This window comes from Bubalus kerabau, chromosome 4 (genome assembly GCF_029407905.1).
Source record: "Bubalus kerabau isolate K-KA32 ecotype Philippines breed swamp buffalo chromosome 4, PCC_UOA_SB_1v2, whole genome shotgun sequence".
Taxonomy (NCBI): domain Eukaryota; kingdom Metazoa; phylum Chordata; class Mammalia; order Artiodactyla; family Bovidae; genus Bubalus; species Bubalus kerabau.
In genome coordinates this window covers 103,511,907-103,529,585 of record NC_073627.1, presented here as the reverse complement: position 1 = coordinate 103,529,585, position 17,679 = coordinate 103,511,907, and the positions used below count along the sequence as shown (strand labels likewise).

The 17,679-nt window shown below is 39.1% G+C and overlaps 1 protein-coding gene across 33 annotated transcripts in view; it reads left to right on the top strand.

The window, feature by feature from the left end:
- The window catches only part of KDM4C (lysine demethylase 4C), a 405,440-nt gene that overhangs the window by 67,577 nt on the left and 320,184 nt on the right, over positions 1-17,679 (top strand). For 30 of the 33 annotated variants that reach the window (XR_008713536.1, XR_008713537.1, XR_008713538.1 and 27 more), the window contains one exon: positions 2,138-2,331. Coding sequence is in view for 27 of the 33 variants with exons in the window: in XM_055578102.1 (XP_055434077.1) it covers positions 2,138-2,331 (194 nt within the window). In the remaining 6 variants the exon portion in view is untranslated. Of the gene's footprint in view, positions 1-2,137; positions 2,332-9,320; positions 16,160-17,679 lie in introns of those variants that run through there. The other 3 variants (XR_008713539.1, XM_055578109.1, XM_055578108.1) reach the window with 3 other exon arrangements.

The following is a 17,679-nucleotide window of genomic DNA, read 5'->3' as shown; positions in this document are numbered from 1 at the left end:
TTATTTTAGCAAAAGAAATTAAGTGTTAACATCATGGCAGCCTTGGCCCTTGCCCCTTGCCCAGAAGAAGCTGATGCCAACATATTATTAATATTTGCCCATTAATGGGAAGAATTTCAGTAGTGAATTTCATAGGACCTTTTTTTTTCTATCACTTTGTCATGTGTTTGGCTTTTGTTTTGTTTCCAGTAAGATTTACTGGAGAATAGTGGAAACATTTGTCAGTTCTCAAATATAAGAAGTTTTATTTTCTAAAGGTTTTTATGTCCTTTAGCCTGTTTAGTCCTCCGAGCAGCTCTGGGTGGGTACCTCATGCTTTCACAAAGAAAGAATGGGAGCTCTGGAAATTGCAGGGATTTTTGCCCTCGGCAGTGGCAGAGCTGGAGCCATAATCTGGGTCATCTGCCATCACTCTTTTTTCTCTTCCCTCATCCCTTTAGACCCACAGGTCTAGTCATGTCAAGGGATTCAGCCTAAGTTATTTCTGAAAGGTAATATCAGTCAGAAACAAAGATGAGACTTCTTCAAATATAGGAATTTCAGAAGAATAGTTTGTTCCTTAATTTGCAAGCTCATTCAATTTAAAAATGATTCCTATAATATGGTGCTCATTTATTACTTCAGATTCATTGCCTCAATAATGACTTTTAAATAGGAGGACTCTATTATTAGAGTGATTGGACTGAAGTCTGATTGGACTAGGGTTAAGAGATTGCATCACTATAAATAGAGTGAGATAAAATATTTTACATAATTTGAACTTTTATGAGGTCTCATAAGTTGGGACCTAGGATCTTTTCTAGAAGGATACTTAACTTTGAACAATTTCCAAATAGCAAGCTTCCTGCTGTGGGTTTTAAGTTATAGAATGGCTGTCTTGGGGAGTTTTGGAATTAAGTGATTTCCCCCGATACCTTTCAGTTATATTACCTGAGGCACAGCTTCATTAACTGCCCCATCAAAAATTTTCCTGACCCAAAAGCTCAAGTAAGATCAGTACATTGATTATATTGTCATCTAAAGACTATAATGTAAACAGAACAATAAGGAAAATACTAGGCATGGTTATCTATGAGGCCTTGGCATAATTACTGGGGAGGGCCTTTTTGGTATACATAAATAAATTTAATGTCCCTCTTTAATAGTATCATGAGGAGGTTGAAATGGATTTAAAGACACTGCCATTTCATTGTGATTGTAAAAAAAGTGGGTCCAGTCACTGATATTTAGTATTTTATCATGAGAAAAGTTTATGAGAAAAATAGTTTGTAAAAATTGTAAACAGTTGTGAATTAGAGTGCATTAATAAGTGATTGGTAAGTTTTAATAAAACTAGAATCTTTTCCTGTCATTTTAACTTTTATCCCAGTGACTCAACTTTTTCTGTCTCTGTTACCAGCCATGTTGTGTTATTGTTATAAAACTATATTATTCCAACAATTTTACCAAAGTTTAGATAAATATTTTTAGCTGTTATTCTTTGTTTAAAATTCTCCATCAGCATAAGAAGTTGATATTTAGTTGAAGAAGCAGTAAAAGCACAATGATCTGTGACTTAGAATAGTGCTAAGGATTTTTCCAAAATTAGAGTTGGGTTTTCAGGAAATGATGTATCACATGCCAAAATTGAATGGGGCTGAAAGAGGGATGACAGAAGATACATTTTGTTAGTGGTGTCTTGAGATGATGGCTGATGTTTAATGACTTAAGTAATGTGCAAATAAGCTAAAAACCAGAAAACCCCCCAAACTAAATAGTGTTCCAAGGATGGAAAGCATGCTGCAGATCATATGCTTTGAATCAATGATTTTTTTTTTTTTTTTTTTTTTTTTACTAACAGCTGATGGGAGTAGGTCCTTAATTCTCTGTTGTTTGGCATAATTTTATACTAATATTTATATAGAACCACATTTTGCTGGTGTTAATCTTGGATAATTAATCATGGATCTGTATAAATATATATATGTGTGTGTGTATGTGCCTTGGATACTTATTGCTTTATTTTTTAAATTTCTAAGTGAGTTAAAATATACAGTGTAATAATTTTGGCAGATGATGGTTTGATCAGTAAATGTTATCTTTATGAGTTTATTAATGTTTGTCGTTTTTCCCCCTTCTCTCTCTTCCCTGTTTCTAGGGTGTGGATGAATGGAACATAGCTCGCCTAAACACGGTCTTGGATGTGGTTGAGGAAGAGTGTGGTATTTCTATTGAGGGTGTAAACACCCCTTATCTATATTTTGGCATGTGGAAAACCACATTTGCATGGCACACCGAGGATATGGACCTCTACAGCATTAATTATCTCCACTTTGGAGAGCCCAAGTCTTGGCAAGTTGCATGTTTAATATTCATTTGCTTTGGAATTGTGAGATCTGAGCAATAGGAACCCATTGAAGATGGTTTTTTTCCCGTTTTTCTGGCAGAGTCAGATTTACATGAGCTGTAAGAAAGTTCTTGACTAACAATTAATTATTGCAGAGTCTTCCACTCTGCCTAGGGTTTTGCTCAAAACCGTAAAGCTAATGGTGATTTGTATATCCAAATTTGGCCTACAGACCATTTTGTGGGTCATGGATTGATAGGTATTTTAGTCTCAAAGAATTTGGCATCTTGAACTTCTCTGAGCATTTGCTGGAAGGTATGGGGAATGTAAGTTAGGAGTGAAAATTCACTTTCTGGATGTACCTAGGGATTTTCTGGTCTAATCTCTGAATAAATGACAGATTCCATTTAGTATGTGGTGAGTAGAGGGGTAGGAGGCATGAAAAAGGAGGCCTGTTACCACTTTTTTGGTGGTGGATATGGGGAGAAGAATAAGAATGTGAATGTGTGTTCTTAACTTGCAATTACCTGTGTCATCTTTCTGAGCAACGATTTTAAGATTTATTGTTCTGTAGAATGCATCATTCAGCATGAATTTTGGTGACTTCTAGGATTCACCCTCGGAGAAGGCAGTGGCACCCCACTCCAGTACTCTGGCCTGGAAAAACCCATGGATGGAGGAACCTGGTGGGCTACAGTCCACGGGGTCGCTAAGAGGCAGACACGACTGAGCGACTTCACTTTCACTTTTCACTTTCATGCATTGGAGAAGGAAATGGCAACCCACTCCAGTGTTCTTGCCTGGAGAGTCCCAGGGATGGGGGAGCCTGATGGGCTGCCGTCTATGCGGCTGCACAGAGTCAGACACGACTGAAGCAACTTAGCAGTTAGCAGTAGCAGGATGCATCATATGGTACCCAGCACAAATTTGTGATTGTTACTCTGTCAGTCACCCTGGAGTTCTTTGTGGTCAGCCAGTTTCATGTTTGAACTTATTTTTGTCGGTTTTAGTCTTAGGAAGGGCTTTCCAGGTCGTGCAGTGGTAAAGAATCCACCTGTCAATGCAGGAGACATGGGTTCAATCCCTGGGTTAGGAAGATCCCCTGGAGAAGGAAACGGCAACCCACTCCAGTATTCTTGCTTGGGAAATCACACGGACAGAGGAGCCTGGAGGGCTATGTTTCGTGGGGTCAGAAGAGTCAGACGTGCCTGAGTGACTGAGCACAGTCTTAGGAGAGCTTAAATATCAGTTCTATTTTTTTTTTATAATACACATATGTGGAGAATAATTCACAGACAAAAGTATACGAGGTATCAACTTGACAAGGCAGGAAATACTGAATATGCTCTTTCTGCTGGTTGTGAACACTATAGGATGCTCTTCAGGTGCTTGTGTCAGCCCAGTAGCTTTCTTGCCTCCAATTTAAAGGTAATGGCCTCTTTTCATGTTCTCCTGCTGATCAGGTTTTGAGTGCAATGTATAATTTCTGTCCGCATCTTGCTATTACTTGCCCTTGAGGTTTCATCATTTGGTGAAGTGTGAAGTTGTAAGCTTTCTCCAGCAAATTCAAATACAGCAAAAGTTCATAATGATCAAAAATGACATTTAATCAGCAGGAAAGCTTTTGGTGGAAGGGCAAAGCTCTTAGGACCTAGAAAAGAAATCCAGGCATTTTCTGTTTTGTGATGGAGTTTTATGATCTGAGAAAAATTTAGTGAGAAGTTTTGTAACTCATTTTTAATAGTGCTTTACTTACACATTTTGTTTGGAAAATTTTTAGCATTCTACTCTCTTAATGGAATAAATAAAATGTAAACATTTTAAATAGGTGGTTTAGGAACTAGACTTTGACAGAATGGGATGGAAAGATGATTTCTTACACAAGTGTTTGTTGAGGACCAGCTTGTGAGCACACGCTCTAGGCCTGTGAGTCTCTCGTCTTTCTTCAGCACCACGGTAGAGTCTTTTGAAGTGTCATCCTTCAGTACTTTTGGGAATCGACTTTGAGAGACTCAGAGAAATATTTTAAATAATGTGTAGGCTCCTGGGCAGTTTCTTAGCTGCATGGTTTCTGTTACTCACTTTTGTTGTGAGTAAAATAGGCAAAATTGGTAAATTCAATATCTTGGTGAAATCTATTATATAAGCAATTATATACTTCCCTTAAGAAATCTGGTTAGGGGTTTCCCTGGTGGTCCAGTGGTTAGGACTTTGTGCTTCCACTGCAGGGGCCACAGATTGCATCCCTGGTTAGGGAACTAAGATCTTGCAAGCCTCATGGTATGGCAAAAAAAAAACAACCTGAAAAGTTAGTCACAAAACTTTTCCGTAGATTTGGAGAAATTCATGACAATCATGACAATGCCTGGGACATTTTAGTATTGGAGAAGTTGAAATGAAGTCTCTGCTTTCTTATTAAGACAAGTGATTTATTTTTATAAAGTTATTAAGACAGTAGTAACTTCCCTTCTCTCTTGGGCCAAGACTTATCTCCTAAAGATTGCTTGGGCATCTTTGGTGGCTCAGATGATAAAGAATCTGCCTGCAATGCAGGAGATGCAGGTTTGCTCCCTGGGTTAGGAAGATCCCCTGGAGAAGGAAATGGTGACCCACTTCAGTATTCTTGCCTGGGAAATTCCATGGACAGAGGAGTCTGGTGGGTTATAGTGCATGGGTAGCAAAGAGTCAGACACAATGGTGATTAAACAACAACAAAGATTTCTTAGAGGAGAATATTCTGTTAGGATATGACTGATTCTAGAGTCTTGTCTTTGGAAGAGGGCCACGCTGTTCATGAGTGAGGATAAGTACACTGGATCCCAAAGTATTTCTTTCTCTCAGAGTATCTCTTTCTCTCTAAATACAGAAAATGTATTTTCTGTATTTAGTTATTCTATTCGTTTTTAAGCATATAGACTCCATTATATGCATTAAGAATAGATTTATACTATCACTATTACCTTTAACCTTGGCCATTATTTATAATGGTAAAATAATAAAACATAGCAGTGAATTATGACAGTTAATCTACATTCCATTTTCTAAGATAGCTACTGTAAGAAAAGAGCGATATAAATAACTCTAAGGATTATTCCCCAGTATGCTTATGAATGATTATATTAGCTTGGCATAAATAATTTTGAGGTAAACTTTATTATCATAAAGTTTCCCTGGTGGCTCAGATTTTAAATAGTCTGCCTGCAATGCAGGAGACCCAGGTTCAGTCCCTGGGTTGGGAGGATCCCCTGGAGAAGGAAATGGCAACCCACTCCAGTATCCTTGCCTGGAGAATTCTATGGACAAAGGAGCCTGGTGGGTTATAGTCCAGGGGGCTATAAAGAGTTGGACACAATTGAGTCGATAACACTTTCACTTTTCTTATTATTAACATTCACCTCAGTAACCATCATAATATATTTGAAGTAAGCTTTCAAAGGTGGTAGAAGCATACAAATTCATGTAAATATTGGGAGGTGGGCAGTTGTGTGGCAGACTCAGACTCAAGCAGCAGAAGACAGGGCTGTGGTCCTCACTCTGCTACTGATGTGTGTGGCTTTGGGCAAAGAGCTGTACTTCTGTGGACCAATTTCCTCACCTACAAAATGACAAGGCTAATCAGGATGCACTCCAGTGCTCTAATTCTGTAATTTGTGATAAAAAGCACATGGGTATTTTTACCCAATGTACAAAATGAGAGGATGCGGAGGTGACGTGAAGTTGGGGTGTATGTGTGCACGGCGCGCGCATGCATGTGCCCTTGCTGGTTTCCTTTTCTGGTGTCCTCTCCTTGTTGAGTTGCCTTTACTCTCCTCCAGGGGTGCCCTATTCATGCTTGACATCTCTGCTCCCTGCAGTGTGTCTTCCTCCTGTCTGGTCTTACTGCCTGGCGTTCAATTTCAGTGACCTTCTCTTCTTCAGTTTTCTCTTTAGGCACCAAGTTCTGGTTACAGGTATTACAAAGACTGCCTAAAATTCTCTCCTTACTTCCATGACTGTGCTTGCTACTCTTCTTTGCCCTTGTGTTCCTTAGATTTTGCCTCAAGGCTTTCTGGACCATGTGTTGCCTCACCTTAGGCTTCTGTCTTTGCACCTTTCAAGTGATTATATGACCATTTCTGCTGCCCCTTTCCTGTGCCTGCTTTGAAGTTTTGGGGCTGTGGTTTTCCCTTTGAAATTGTCAGCACTTAACACAGGATCTGGCTAGAGGTTTGATGCTCTGTTAAGTAATTCTCATTTTGAATCAATACAGTATTAAATTGTTTTGGATCAGTCTGTTCAAGAGCAGACAGGATAATATGTAAAATGTTTTATAAAGATTCTTGACTCCAGTGTAATCATTAAGAACACCAAGCTTCCAGAGATTTCTGAGTAGCTGCTGATAGGCCTGGCTCCAGGTAGAAGCCATGGGACATGGTTTACTGGGTACAACATGTAGCAGATTTTGCCGAGTAAGTGTTCATGAACACAGGTATGTACTGAAGAGACTTTAGAGGAGCTAATGATTTACTTAAACATTTCTAGCATGAAGGTTTAAGGAAAAACCTTAAGAGAAAGCTTAAAATTGGCAGAAAACTGCTTTGGCAGTCAGTGCTAGTGTATTTATTTTCTTGGAATTAATATTGACTTTGGAGTCAGAAGACCTGTTTTAAAAATCCCAATCTGTCACTTGCCAGCTGAATGACTTAGGGCAAATCACTATACTCCATTCATCATGAATTTCTCTAACTGCCAAACAAAGGCGTGATTTATTCTCTATCTTAATAGCATTGCTTAGAGGGTCCTGGGAAATACTGTGTATAAAGATGTCTTATAAATTGTAAAAGAACTATTCAAATATTAGTAGTTACTATTGTCTTAATAACTTTATAAAAATAAGTAATTTTTTGGTCATAGTAATTACTTAGAGCCTGAACTCAGCATGATGTGTTTCTGTGTATGATTGAGTGGGAGTTTCAAGGATCAGTAAAATAAAAGTTTATTTCCCAAGCACCATGTATGATAGTGGTTAATTACTGAGAGATACAGAATTTAGATGGTGACTTGAATCTCTGTCTTTGAGAAACTGTGTCCAAATACAGCGAATAAGATAGTTTCAGATTTTCTCTGTTGAGACTGAGAGAGGTAAAGTTTAAGGGAACTTGTCTTAAACTATGAAAAGGTCTCAAGTCAGGAGAGAAGTTTCTCCTGGAAGTTTTTTGAAAAATTAAGGATGCACTGAAACATTTTGGACTTGGCTAAATTTTACTCAGTAAATTGTGCAATTTTGTTAAATGTAGCAATAATAAAGTGTCAGATTATTCAGTGTGATATATCTTAATTCCTTGCTTTTTCTTTAGATCAGTTTGTTTAGTGCTGTGTAATATTTTAAGCGCACAGATTTTTGCCCCAGAGTCTTGTGTTTTGAGTTCTGGCATTGCTTTTTACTGAGAATATCACCCAGGGAAATTATTGCATAACCCTCTGCCTCCTTTTTCTTATTTTATTTCAAAATTTTATTTATTTATTTGATTGCTCTAGTTCTTAGTTATGGCACACTGGATCTTTGATCTTCGTTGCAGCATAAGAGATCTTCAGTTGTGGCGTGTGGGATCTTTATAAATATTTATAAATTGAAGTGTTAATAAAATTAACTGCTTAAGTTATTCTGATCATTTAGGCATATCTATGTTATATATTTTTAGATAATAACACTTTAAAAGGTTTAAAAAATTGGAACTCTACCCCCCAGATATGGTATTAATTTTGTACTCAGCTGCTATCTGTATTTGTAGAGAGTCAGAGATAACAGGAAGCAAAAATTTTTATTGGTCAAATGGATGATATTTTAGTTAGACCTGAGTCTGACTTGGAGATAACACAGCCACACTGGTGCACACATACATCTCTGCAGTCCAGACAGTGAGTCCCAAAGACCCCTGCTTAACATCGAGTTCTCTGAGGAGAGTGTCAGGGAGGTCTGGTGCTTGTGATTTTGAAGGTAAATCTCAACGCGTTTTCCTGAAGTGATGAGATGCAGTGTCTTGTCACTCACTGACTGATGACTGTGGGTCCTCATACAGGAACCCTAAACTTGTATTAAGTACTTTTAATACCCCTGATAAGCATAGCAGGAGCTTGTAAATTCCTTCAGGATTCTTATTTCCTTGTAACTACTTTTTCACTTAAAGCCACCACCATCACCACCTACAAGATCTCCAGTAAACCATTTAAATGAAAAGAGACTGTTGAATCAAATCCTAACTCTTAGGGAAAAATCAGAGGGTTAATGCAAATTTATTTACCATGTAGTTCATGGAAAACAAGGATTAGTGATGCTAGCCTTGCTAATTAACTCTACCAGATATAGTGGTTCACAAATGTTACCTAACTTACTTATCTTTATTCCTCTGTATTTCTCTTCATCCTCTTCAAACTGTTTAGTTTGGAAACCACTTTGTAGAAAATATATGTTACTTAATATTTGTGTAATAAAAATTTTTCTTTGACTTGAGCATATAGGAAAGCAGCTTCTTTTATTTTTAAATTGCACTTCTGCAAGTAGGCTCTGGCAAATAACTGTTACTTCTGTGACACCGAATGTGTTCATTGCTTGTAAGCTTACTTTTCAAGGTGTAGAGCTTGACTACGACGATGAAGTATGTTCTCTATCTTTGGTGACTGCAGTTCATTTTATGTGTGCCTCTTTTTGTGTGCCAGGAATTGTGCTAATCAGTTTAAGAAATCATCTCAGGTAAGCCAGACAACAGGTGTTTCAGGTAGGTGTTTTTTTGCCCCATTTTTAAACTAAGGACTCTCAAACTGACTTTCAGAGCCTTAACTTCTTTATCTGGGGGACTAGTGAATCTTGCAGCTGGGATTTTAACTTGATTTAATCAAATCTTCCCATTGATTTAAAGTGAAAAGGGAACAGTGAAGATGAAGGAATAGGCAAGAAGAAAGAGTGCTTGTGTGTGGTTTTTTTTTTTTTTTTTTTATAGCACCAGCTTTCTTTTAATGAGATTTTCTGCAGAACCAAAGAGAAACCAGCCTCTTACATTTTGGGACAAAACTATGGCATAAGAGAGATTTTCAGAAGGGTAAAATGTGGCTAGATTCCAATCATGTGATAATTGATAGCAGTTATTCAGTTGGGAGGACCATTGTAGGTGAGAGTGGGAGAAGCCACTGGCCCAGCTTTATTTCCTTCAGATTTGTTCTCTAGATAGCTTTTGGAAATCTGCTTGAAATCAGAAAATCCCATATTTTAGAAAGAATGTGTTTTACCTTGAGGATTTTGTCTTCCTCAGGGAATGAGTGATAATTTTTTATTTAAATGTCTGTTCACATTCAGTTCCCTCAAATGAAGCTTTGGAAAAAGCTAGTTTGTCCCTGTTGAGAGCTAAGAGTGCTTTGTCTATCAGACCTTTCCAGTGAAGTGGATGAACCTAGAGCCTGTTTTACACAGTGAAGTAAGTCAGGAGGAGAAAAACAAATACCATATGTTAAAGTATGTACATGGAATCTAGAAAAATGGTACAGATGAACCTGTTTGTAGGGCAGCAATAGAGATGCAGACATAGAAAACAGATTTGTAGATGTGGAGTGGGAGTGGGAAGGAGAGGGTGGAATGAATGGAGAGAGTAGCATGGAAACATATACATTACCATATGTAACATAGATAGCCAGTGGGAATTTGCTATATGATGCAGGGAGCTCAACCTGGTGCAGTGTGACAACCTGGAGGGGTGGGATGGGGTAGGAGGTGGGAGGGAGGTTCAGGAGGGAGGGGACATATGTATACCTATGACTGATTCATGTTGATGTATGGCAGAAACCAATGCAACAGTGTAAAGCAATTATCCTACAATTAAAAAAAAATTGAAAAATAAAGCCTTTCGGATAAGAACTGCCAGGATGAGGACCAGCCTAACTCCTGAAGGCTATAACACAGTCCTCTTTACTCTTTCTAGTACTCCTGGTCAGCTAGTTTTTATACTTCATAAATTTCTTCATGTTATTTGGATTTCTTTTTAATACATAAAAATATAATAATGTCTGCATTGAATTTCTTTGGATTGAGAAGGTTTTGTTGAAATTGTCTTGGCTCCTAGAAATATAAACTAAGAGTTACGTTAGCTCAAAAATGGGCCCCACTTCTCCATGTGTTGCCTTCACTTTTCTCCCTGGCTTCTGTATTCCTCCCTGTGTCACCAGGAATGAAAGCTGTGCCATCGGGGAGGGCCGTGAATTTTCCTGGCATGGATTCTCTTCAGTCTCTTGTATAATCACTGAGGCTCAGGCCAAGGGTCGGAAAGTATTGTGATTGTCCTGGCTTGGTCACAGGTCTGCCTCTGTGGTGGTGAGGGAAGAGACATGAAGAATGGCAGCCCCCATCAGAATTCCATGTTTGTGTTTGGAGGAGAGGGTGGACGCTATTACCTGAATTTTGCTGCACAACAGGAGTAAAATCCAGTCTCCTACAGATAACAGACAAAGAAAAGTCCCAAATAAGTTCAGATATTTGCTTAAAAATCTTAGGAAGACTGATTCAATTAACTTTAGTTCAGTCGCTCAGTTGTGTCTGACTCTTTGCGACCCCATGAATTGCAGCACTCCAGGCCTCCCTGTCCATCACCAACTCCCGGAGTTCACTCAAACTCACATCCATCGAGTCAGTGATGCCATCCAGTCATCTCATCCTCTGTTGTCCCCTTCTCCTCCTGCCCCCAATCCTTCCCAGCATCAGAGTCTTTTCCAATGAGTCAACTTTTCGCATGAGGTGGCCAAAGTACTAGAGTTTCAGCTTTAGCATCATTCCTTCCAAAGAACACCCAGGACTGATGGGGCTCTTAACTTATTTTCTATGAGGTTTGAAAAGATGTCCTTTGGGAGTATTTCCTTAAGATGAGATAATATATATATATATATTTAGGATATTAAGGTTATTAAAATGTATGCTTGTTTAACTTATTGTAAAAGCATTTCGAGCAATTGATTGCTGACTTTTACTCGAAGTAGAGGCAGTTGACACAGTCCTCTTTATACACTGAACTGAAAACTGAAGAATATATAGTTTGTAAGTTTCTTTTTCTGACGACTTGAACCAACATTGCTCTCTTTTCTTGTGATTTATATATTAAATATCTTAACAGTCAGTTTTACCACTTTGTTATGTCCTATTCTTTTAGAACTTTTTTTTTTTTCTCATTGATTTGTGTGTTTTGGTCTTGTCTCCTCAAGGAGACTTTTGGCTTCTTGAGGGCAGCCCCACAGCACCTTTGTAAGTCTCATCACCACAGGCTCATGCTGGTAAGTCACTTCAGTCGTGTCCGACTCTGTGCAACCCCATAGACGGCAGCCCACCAGGCTCCCCCGTCCCTGGGATTCTCCAGGCAAGAACAGTGGAGTGGGTTGCCATTTCCTTCTCCAATGCATGAAAGTGAAAAGTGAAAGTGAAGTCGCTCAGTCGTGTCCGACTCTTAGCGACCCCATGGACTGCAGCCCACCAGGCTCCTCCGTCCATGGGATTTTCTAGGCAAGAGTACTGAAGTGGGGTGCCATTGCCTTCAGAGATGTGTTTAATTGCTGAAGCAGGTTTTTGGGGGATCTGCTCCCTTGTATGTCATACGTGTACAGCACCATGCTGCTTTCAGGCTTTATTGATCTTTTTATAATATTCTTTTTGGTTTCTTATGGGTAAATATTATAAAATTAACCTATAAAATAATGCAGTCATGTATCCTGTGTGATGTCTTGAATACAATCAACCTGATATATGGGAAATTTTTAGACGTTAACAAAAAACTGTTAGAAATTTTTAGACACTTTTACTACATTTTGGTTTTCAGTGATGATAACAGATTTGATAGCTTACCAGAGAGAAATCCACAGATAGTACAAATCCAACCTTCTTTCTTTCCTCCAAGTGACTAATATAGGCTTCATGCATGACGCTTCCAGAATGTTATTTTACAATGTATATTTCTGAGTGTACATTGCATCTAGTCGTGTGATGTCTGAAATGATCTGACCAGAGACAAAATAGGCCCATTTAACAATCTTCCTTGAAGTGTGGTTAAAAAAAAGTGAATGTCCTTGGAGAAGGCGTTACACATCAACAAGGGCTTGAGTTAGATGGGTTGCTGTCATCGTCTTTGCTCCTCTAAGTTACCTCTCAGCCCACTTGAATGAAGAAGATTAATATAATCTAGGGAATGTCAGGTGTTGGCAGAAACATGTGACCATTTGCTGTCCCTCTTTTCCTAATTTTATTGAGACATAATTGACATACATCACTCTGTAGGTTTAAATCATTCAGTGCAATGGTTTGATTTACATATATTGTGAAGTGATTGCCACAGTCAGTTGAGTTCAGTTCAGTCACTCAGTCGTGTCTGACTCTTTGTGACCCCATGGACTGCAGCACGCCAGGCCTCCTTGTCTATCGCCAACTCCTGGAGTTTACTCAAACTTATGTCCGTTGAGTCGGTGATGCCATCCAACCATCTCATCCTTTGTTGTCCCCTTCTCCTTCCATCTTCGATCTTTCCCAGCATCGGGGTCTTTTAATGAGTCAGCTCTTCGCATCAGGTGGCCAAAGTATTGGAGTTTCAGCTTTAACAACAGTCCTTCCAGTAAATATTCAGGACTGATCTTCTTTAGGAGGGACTGGTTGGATCTCCTTGCAGTCCAAGGGACTCTCAAGAGTCTTCTCCAACACCACAGTTCAAAAGCATCAATTCTTTGGCACTCAGCTTTCTTTATAGTCCACCTCTCACATCCATACATGACTACTGGAAAAACCATAGCCGTGACTAGATGGACCTTTGTTGACAAAGTAATGTGTCTGCTTTTTAATATGTTGTCTAAGTTGGTCATAACTTTTCTTCCCAGGAGCAAGCATCTTTTAATTTCATAGCTGCTGTCACCATCTGCTGTGATTTTGCAGCCTCCAAAAATAAAGTCTGTCACTGTTTCCCCATCTATTTCTCATGAAGTGATGGGACCGGATGCCATGATCTTTGTTTTCTGCATGTTGAGTTTTTAGCCAACTTTTTCACTCTCCTCTTTCACTTTCATCAAGAGGCTCTTTAGTTCTTCTTCACTTTTTGCCATAAGGGTGGAGTCATTGGCATATCTGAGGTTGTTGGTATTTCTCCCGGCAATCTTGATTCTAGGTTGTGCTTTATCCAGCCGGGCATTTCACATGATGTACTCTGCATAGAAGTTAAATAAGCAGGGTGACAATATACAGCCTTGACATGCTCCTTTTCCTATTTGGAACCAGTCTGTTGTTCCATGTCCAGTTCTAACTGTTGCTTCCTGACCTGCATACAGATTTCTCAGGAGGCAGGTCAGGTGGTCTGGTTTTCCCATCTCTTGAAGAATTGTCCACAGTTTACTGTGATCCACACAGTCAAAGGCGTTGGCATAGTCAATAAAGCAGAAATAGATGTTTTTCTGAAACTGTTGCTTTTTCGATGATCCAACAGATGTTGGCAATTTGATCTCTGGTTCCTTTGCCTTTTCTAAAACCAGCTTGAACATCTGGAAGTTCATGGTTCACGTATTGTTGAAGCCTGGCTTGGAGAATTTTGAGCATTACTTTACTAGCGCGTGAGAGGAGTGCTTTTGTGCGGTAGTTTGAGTATTCTTTGGCAATGCCTTTCTTTGGGATTGGAATAAAAACTGACCTTTTCCAGTCCTGTGGCCACTGCTGAGTTTTCCAAATTTGCTGGCATATTGAGTGAAGCACCTTCACAGCATCATCTTTCAGGATTTGAAATAGCTCAACTGGAATTCCATCACGTCCACTAGCTTTGTCCATAGTGATTGCCACAGTAGGTTCAGCTAATATTCATTTTCGCATATAGATACAATAAAAAGAAAAAAGGAAAAAATTCTTCTTATACTGTAATAAGAACTCTTAGGATTAACTCTCTTAACTTTCCTGTGTATCATACAGCATTGTTGCTATAGTCGTCATGTTGTTCATTGCATCTCATGTACTTATTTATCGTATAACTGGAAGTTTGTACTTTTTGACCATTTTCCTCCAATTCTGCCTCTCCTCACCTCCTGCCTCTGGTAACCACAAGTCAGATCTCCTTTTCTGTGAACTGATGTCTTTAAAAAAAAAAAAGAAAAAAATCTGCATGTAAGTGAATACTTTTTTTTTTTAAATTTAAGGCTGTGTACTTTTTTTTTTGGTTTGTTTGTTTTGAATATTACTTGAGTTGTCGTTGGGTAGCTTGGTTGCTTTGGGTAATGTGCACTTTTGAAAGCCTCTCAATTTTCAAAGAGGTTTCCAACTGTAAAGTAGCTGTGTAGGTAATTTTCCCTTGAAGATTAAACTTCAATCATAGGAAATCTCCTTGAAAATGCTTCAGTACTTTGTTGGAGTTAATTGTGTTAAAACTCTGTAAGCCAGTTGTAGTGGAACTCTTTAAGCTAGTGATACTTTTTCTTATGGATGATATAATTATCCTTTGAATAAATTATTACTTCAAAAATATACCATCCACTGAAGATTTCCAAATACGGTAAGATTGTTTTTCCTTGGGAAAATACTGGTTTTGGTAAATTTTTGATAGGAACAAATAATTTCTTATAGGCATGTTTTTATTTCCAATTTTTGAAGTTACTATTTTTTTTATTCTTCTTGAAATGGCATTTTGTTTCTGTTATATTAATGCTTGATTCTGTAAAACACTGCGTCTGTGTTTGGTCATTTTTGGTTTTGTTTGTTTGTTTGTTTCCTGTTTGTTCATTAAATATTTATGGAGTCACCCACCTGTCAGGTACTGGTCTTGGTGCTAGTAATACCATGGTGAATAAGACAGAATGGTCTTTAGGAAACTTACAGTTTATAAGCATAGCTTTTATTACCCCCATACTCCATTTTATTTTCTAGCAGTAGCGTAACACCTGTTCTTAGCAAAATTTTATTGGATTCCAAGTCTTACGTGAATCAAATTCTTATTCTGAATATTCATGCGTAAACCAGAAAAAATTTTCCTGTGATGGGTCCTCACTTTGGAAAACACTGGCCTAGCATGGAGGTTCTCAAACTCCATAAATGAAAATTTCTTCAGAAGGTCAAATTATACAAAATTTGAAAATAAAGGCAGAGATGACCTGCCTGAAATGTGTATCATGAAACTCTCCCTTAGCAACTCCTTCCTTCAGGAACCCTCAGGAAACCCTGATGCCCTGTGGGATGCCACAGAAAACAGGAAATCAGTCATCTCGTACTAAAAAACCACTTCACTACTGAATGTATTATTTGTTGAGTACTTTGAAGAGATCAGTATTAAAACAAAGATTTCTTTAATATTGTCTGGTCAGGAAGCAACAGTTAGAACTGGACATGGAACAACAGACTGCTTCCAAATAGGAAAAGGAGTACGTCAAGGCTGTATATTGTCACCCTGTTTATTTAACTTATATGCAGAGTACATCATGAGAAACGCTGGACTGGAAGAAACACAAGCTGGAATCAAGATTGCCGGGAGAAATATCAATAACCTCAGATATGCAGATGACACCACCCTTATGGCAGAAAGTGAAGAGGAACTAAAAAGCCTCTTGATAAAAGTGAAAGTGGAAAGTGAAAAAGGGGGCTTAAAGCTCAACATTCAGAAAACGAAGATCATGGCATCCGGTCCCATCACTTCATGGGAAATAGATGGGGAAACAGTGGAAACAGTGTCAGACTTTATTTTTGGGGGCTCCAAAATCACTGCAGATGGTGACTGCAGCCATGAAATCAGAAGACGCTTACTCCTTGGAAAGAAAGTTATGACCAATCTAGACAGCATATTCAAAAGCAGAGACGTTACTTTGCCAACAAAGGTTCGTATAGTCAAGGCTATGGTTTTTCCTGTGGTCATGTATTGTGAGAGTTGGACTGTGAAGAAGGCTGAGCACTGAAGAATTGATGCTTTTGAACTGTGGTGTTGGAGAAGACTCTTGAGAGTCCCTTGGACTGCAAGGAGATCTAACCAGTCTATTCTGGATGAGATCAGCTCTGGGATTTCTTTGGAAGGAATGATGCTAAAGCTGAAAGATTTCTTTAATATTGTCTGGCTCCAGTCCTTTGGCCACCTCATGTGAAGAGTTGACTCATTTGAAAAGAGTCTGATGCTGGGAGGGATTGGGGGTAGGAGGAGAAGGGGACGACAGAGGATGAGATGGCTGGATGGCATCACTGACTGGATGGACGTGAGTCTGAGTGAACTCTGGGAGTTGGTGATGGACAGGGAGGCCTGGCGTGCTGCGATTCATGGGGTTGCAAAGAGTCGGACACGACTGAGCGACTGATCTGATCTGATCTGATCTGATAGTTGATATCAACTAATACTTTATAATACCTTTTTCTTGATGCAATTGTCTCACTTATGACGGTCTACACATGTGGCTGGTAGATATTACTTTTTCTATCTAATTGTTCTGTCAGGAAATGGGCCACAGATGGGCATAGGGTAAGGCCAAGCTCTGGCTGAATTTCTTTTCTCAGAGGCTTTTTATTTTGTCCCTGAGGGCCTCAGCTCAAACACCTCATTCTCCAGGTCATAGTTAGAGATGACCAGCTTGTATTTGCAGGTCGAATGCTTAAGTGACACCTCCTTACAAACACGTGCATTGTAATTGTTTGTTGTAGCATGTGTTGCTCAGGAAACCAATTTTGAGACTTGTGTGTGTGCTGGCGGTGTCTAGGATAGTGCTCTGCACGCAGCTGCTGTGGGGAGGGAGGAAGGCAGGACTGGGCAGAAGGAAAAGTTGACTGCCTTCAAACCCTGGGCAGATTCCAGAGGCAGCTCTGGCCCTGACAGGGCCTCAGGGTTCCAAATGGAGGCAAGAGGGCCGGGGCTCAATACTCAGGCTTGGAGCATTCATTGCATATTGGCCACCATTCCCTCCCTCTCCAGGGAGCATGATCATGAGGAAGGGAACTAGACCCTGGGTGAGTGTCACGTGGGGACAAGGAGCATCCCTTTGCTGAAAGTGTTGAGGGCCTCATCCAGCAGTGGGGGTGGGGGGTGGTTACCACCAAAGCACCCCTTATAGTCACACTTTCTGTTTCTCACATTCATCTGTTTTTATTTAAGAACTGAAAATGAAGTAAGCAGTGTTCTGTTTTCCACAGTTAGCTAATGAGATTTCATAATATAAAATATTAATGCTTAAACTTTAATAAATGAGCAAATGGTGAATCTTGTTAACATCATCAGTAATGTGGAAATGTAACATAATCACACATATAAAAATCTATAGTTCAACCTTCTTTTTGACACAATTAGGAATAGGCCTTAATTAAAAAGTGTATGGTAAATTACTTCAGAAATATTGAGTTTTCTGAAATATAATTTAGG